The 5,000-nt window shown below is 38.3% G+C and overlaps 1 protein-coding gene across 12 annotated transcripts in view; it reads left to right on the top strand.

Annotated features, from left to right (window-relative positions):
* The window catches only part of LOC137992652 (atrial natriuretic peptide receptor 1-like), an 89,388-nt gene that overhangs the window by 66,522 nt on the left and 17,866 nt on the right, over positions 1–5,000 (top strand). For all 12 annotated transcript variants that reach the window (XM_068838116.1, XM_068838118.1, XM_068838125.1 and 9 more), the window contains 2 exons: positions 724–864; positions 2,151–2,274. In XM_068838116.1, the coding sequence (XP_068694217.1) occupies positions 724–864; positions 2,151–2,274 (265 nt within the window). The remainder of the gene's footprint in view (positions 1–723; positions 865–2,150; positions 2,275–5,000) is intronic.

Raw genomic sequence — 5,000 nt, 5'->3', positions numbered from 1 at the left:
CTAAAGACCTCTCAACGTTATCTCTGATCTGTATTAACAAGGCAGGTGCTTTCTAAGCGACTGGAAGCAGATCGAGAAAGCTTATCCATCTCTGATAAACGTGAGGTGTCGTACCAGAAGGAAGAACTCATCGCACCCGACAATACGATTTATACCAATATGCAAACCACTGCTACAAGAAAGCTAATACAACCACAGCTAAGAAAAAACAGAAATTCCCTTCCGAGGTGCAGGAAACAAATGTCTGCCAAACTGCGTACATTTTCATGTGGATAAACGCTAACAGAATCCGAGTATCCCGCAATGTAAACATCTACGTCGGAATCCGCATACCCCAAAAGCCACGAATCCGGAAAAAAAACGTAATCTAGAAGGGGTAACTATTTTGATTGCACTATACCAATTAACGGTGTTCTTTTGTGACATGTTTGCTGAAACATTTCTAAAAAGGTTTCGATCGGAGAACTTCCACCTTAGCTCATCCGTCATTCCAAGACAAAAAAATGTACTTCTGACTGACATTTCAGTGAACTAGTGTTTTTGATCTTGTTGCTTCATCTCTTGATTTGATAACGAGAACTTTCGAGAAAGATGAAACAACAAACGTTTCAACATTTTTTGAGTAACTTTAGTTTTAATTCAGTTCCTAAAATGATTGTTAGTAATAAGTTTTCGTAAATTTTTGTATTGCAATGTATTATGAAGTAACTCTTTTTCACATAGAAATACAGACATTGTGGATAACATGGTTCAAATGATGGAAAAATATACCGATCAACTGGAGGAGTTAGTTGCTGAGAGAACCAAGCAGCTAGAGATTGAAAAAGCAAAAACAGATGAGTTACTATACAAGATGCTACCTAAGTAGGTTTACTCAGACACATTTCTCATATCGACTCGGTGTCTTCCGTTCTTGCCCGAGATCAAATTATTTCCCATTTTTTCACCAGTCACAACAGCTTGTGGGGGTTTTGATTGTAACAGGGAAAAATTGCTGATAACATTAGAAAAGCAGCAAGACACCCCCTCTGTAAGCATATCTGATGTCAGTCAAATCCGGTCCCACGTTGAATCCGTTTTTACCTAGGTTATATTGGTGATCGTCATTGTATCTAGGTTGAATGTTCACTCTACCCAGTTTAAAGCAGCTACAACCCCACGAAAATGATTGAAAAAACCCATACCTTCCCTCAAGCTCCGTCTTAACAACATAGTAAGGCAATGACAAACATGACAACATAGTAAGGCAAAAAAGAAGCCTCCATATCTGTAGTCCTTTGTCTTCACCACTACACTACAACGACGAACACACTCAACCCAACACAATTCTTTTTCTTTTGTATAACAAGTCAATTGAGATCTATGCAAAATAACTATAAACTAATCCTAACCTGACCCTAATTTTTCTCTTGGCTTAATTTAAGCACCAAAAAAAGTTTCTTCAATTCATATGATTAATGCCTTCTTTCGTACAAAACACGATCTCCCTCGAACAAGAGCTTTGTTTCTCAAGGGTGTGTCAACCAGACTTGACTCGGTGTCGTATGTGGGTTGAATTTGTTGGTTCTCTACTCTGCACCGAGAAGTTTTTTACTGGGTACTCCGGTTTTCCCCTCAAAAACCAACATTTGACTTGACTTACATTAATTGTTGATTCAGTTTGCAGTGTTCCCAATTAGTGCTCCATCGCTAGAACGACTAGAAACTTGAAACAGTTCCTTTCCTGTCCTTTCCTCGGCTACGGGGACCTTCGGGACCCATCCAACATATCCCCTCATTGAGTAAAAAATTCCCTATTAAATATTTGCTTCTGTTCCCTTGTTCCCAAATTCCTCTCAATTTTTTTACAGTTGTTTATCCCTAAAATTGTTTTTCTCTCTTGTTCCCCAGTTACCCCGTTTCCCAATTCAAATTAGCCATGTTCTCTTGTTCCCCAAAACCCCTGGGAGGGGCTCACTTAGGGAATATGAAAGTAATCTCAAGTTTGAAGAATAAAAAAGCGTAATCGATTCTTAGAACACATCGAAGAATTGGCTGATGATAGTTACAAACCAACTGAAGGCATATCTACCTTTTTTTAGTATCATTTAGAAAGAATTTTGGCGTTGGTGAATGGTTTGGTGACATTTTTGCTCTCTTGACTTTCAAAGGCCTATAGCAGACGCACTGAAAGTCGGCAAACCAGTGGAGGCTGAAAGTTTTTCAAGTGTGACAATATTCTTCAGTGATATTGTAGGCTTCACAAGCTTGGCATCACAGAGTACCCCGATTCAGGTAAATGACCCATAAACTTTCTTGTTGGCCACCGTTACACGCAACATATATTCCCGAAGAGTATGGAGCTCGAGGTATCGAGTCGCTGTCAAGAAGAGCGGCAAACATTGGCAATGTGGGATGCGCGGTTGCATGATCAAACAGAAAGAAGAGAAATCTTATTAATTTTATCCCAATTTTTAAAAGGAAGCATAAAAGACCTGCCAACAGTTGAAGTTCGTAGCACCAATGAAATGCACTCTCGGTTTTTTACCACTGATTATATGATGCTTGGCCGTCGAGTCGCAACAATCTTTCCTCGTCTAGTAATTTACCTTGAACGTGGTCCATTTCTTATTATGTAGATAAGGATGAAAAACTAGGATTTTTTACTAAAAAACCATCAAGCGCAGTGTATAGATTTAGCCAAGCCTAAAAGCGGAGCTCCCGTTTCTAGAAAGTAATATAGTGTACAGTAGAACCTCGATTTAACGAACCTCCATATAACAAAGTCCTCGGTATAACGAACGATATTCTTCAACCCGGCCAAAGTTACAGTAAAATGTATGGAACAAAACCTCGATATAACCAAATCCGCGATATAACGAACACAATCCAGAAGCCCAAACTTAAAATATACCCCGATATAACGAAGAAATGTCAACGCGTGACAAAAAATTAATGCGAAACAGACCCGCAAGGATGAAAATCCTTTAATCCTGCAACTATAGGACAGCTTCACAGTTACAGTAACACTCAAACACTGACACTATCGATACATCTACAGATCCGCTCAATATTCTTTTTCTTATTAAATCTATGAGCTTCTTTATTTTTGAAGGCTTCTTGTAGTAAAAGGGGGTATAAGTAGCCCGGCGGAATTTCCAGTCCAGTCCAAATATTCTTGTTCTCCGTTTGCTAGCGACTTCCACTGAAATTTGTCCTCCGTGTTTTAAATAGAGGATATTACATGGCCGTGCGGTGATACGAAATTTCTCTTCGAGTGTTATATCGAGGTTTTCGATATAAGGAACCTTCAATATAAGGAACCAATTTCCCCAGTCCCTTAGCACTTCGTTAAATCGAGGTTTCATTGTATATGGAAATAATTATGCTTCTGCATAAAGGACAAATTTAATCGCCATTAGTGTCTACAGTTTACAGTGATCAAACACCTCACAGCTGACAGGAATGTAAACAAAACGAACATTTTCCGCTTGACTGATAATCTATACACCCTCTCTCTTCAGTTTAGATCAACAGCAAAAATTAAGCTGAAGTTAAGCGTAGTAATTCACTTACTCGACTGAAATTTCACAGTCAAACAAAGCAGCTCACGACTGGACATTCAATTCACCCAAAAAGCCTATAAATCGAACGGTATTAATTTAGTGTGGACAGTCGCCTCAGTAATGATGAATTCAGTTCCAAGATAAACACCCGTAGCCGGCCACTAAGGGGCCAACCATTTAAGTTTTGAGGGGGGGGGGGGGGGGGGGGGGGGCTGGATATTTTTTTCCCTCCTAAATGCTCTGCAGGGTATTTTTTTTCTCTCCTCATTTCTCTGAAGGATTTTTTTTTTCCTCAAAAAAGTGTCGTGTTTACATTTACAGAATGTATTTACATTTACGTTGTGGTTCCAATATGGAGCTGCAAAGCCTTAAAATGTTGTAAGCTATACAAAATCATTCTTGTATAGCTACATGTTTTCGGAATGTCATTCTTTAGAATCATTCGGAATGTCATTCTTTAGAATCATACCGCATCATATATTACCTAATAACAATATTCTCATGTTATAAAGTGATGCTCCACAGGTAGATTTGAAAATGTTTAGCTTCTTAATTTAAAAAAAAAATAGCTAAACATAGCAAAAAGCAGTTCAGAAATGCTCATAGCGTGGTAATTACCACTAGAATCATTAGTTACAATTTAAAAGTGGACTGAAATCTCCAAAACAAATGTGAAAGCAGAATTAAAGTTAGTTGATCATGGTCTAATTTGTTATATGTTGTCTTATATTGAATAAGACATTGCAAAAACCTTATTATAATATTTCAATAGAAAGTAATCACATGAAGATGCTTCAGATGAAAAGATTAAAAATGAAAAAATTATTTTTTTTGTCTAATAAAACTTGATTCTTTAAATAGAAGAATTTACCTCCATTACTGCTTGTGATAATTAAGCTAACGAGTTTGGATACAGTGCGAGCCAGCAAGCCAGAAATCCCTGATCCCAATAACCCCAAGCTACCTAAGGAACTGTTGGCTAACTGCAGTGCTAACTAGGCTAGCCATCACAAAGAGATACTAGATCATCTCAATACTATTGAACCAGGAGTAATTGTATTTACAAAGGAAGACCAGGAAGGAGATGTTTCACCGGTACTTGACTTAAACCAGACTGTAGACAGAAAGACCAAGAAGATAATGTACTCTGTCCATTACAAGAAGACTCACACAAACATAAGTGTAAAGAAGAGATCCAATCACCCAGAAAATATGAAAAAAGCCATTGTAAAAGGTTTTGCTGACAGCGCGAGGGCTTTATGTGATGACAAACACCTAGCGGAGGAACTACAAAACATCGAGGATGTGTTTGTAGCGAATGGGTACCCCAGAGAAACCGTGAGAAGATTTATGGAACCAAGACCTCAACAGACAGACAAAAGAGAGCAAGAAGAACAAGAGAACCGTGGAGTCGTGACTATACCATATTTAAAAGGGGTGTCTGAACAGTTCAGG

This window comes from Montipora foliosa, chromosome 2, assembly GCF_036669935.1.
Source record: "Montipora foliosa isolate CH-2021 chromosome 2, ASM3666993v2, whole genome shotgun sequence".
Lineage (NCBI taxonomy): Eukaryota > Metazoa > Cnidaria > Anthozoa > Scleractinia > Acroporidae > Montipora > Montipora foliosa.
The sequence above is the reverse complement of the archived record's forward strand: the minus strand, read 5'-3'. Positions and strand labels throughout refer to the sequence as shown.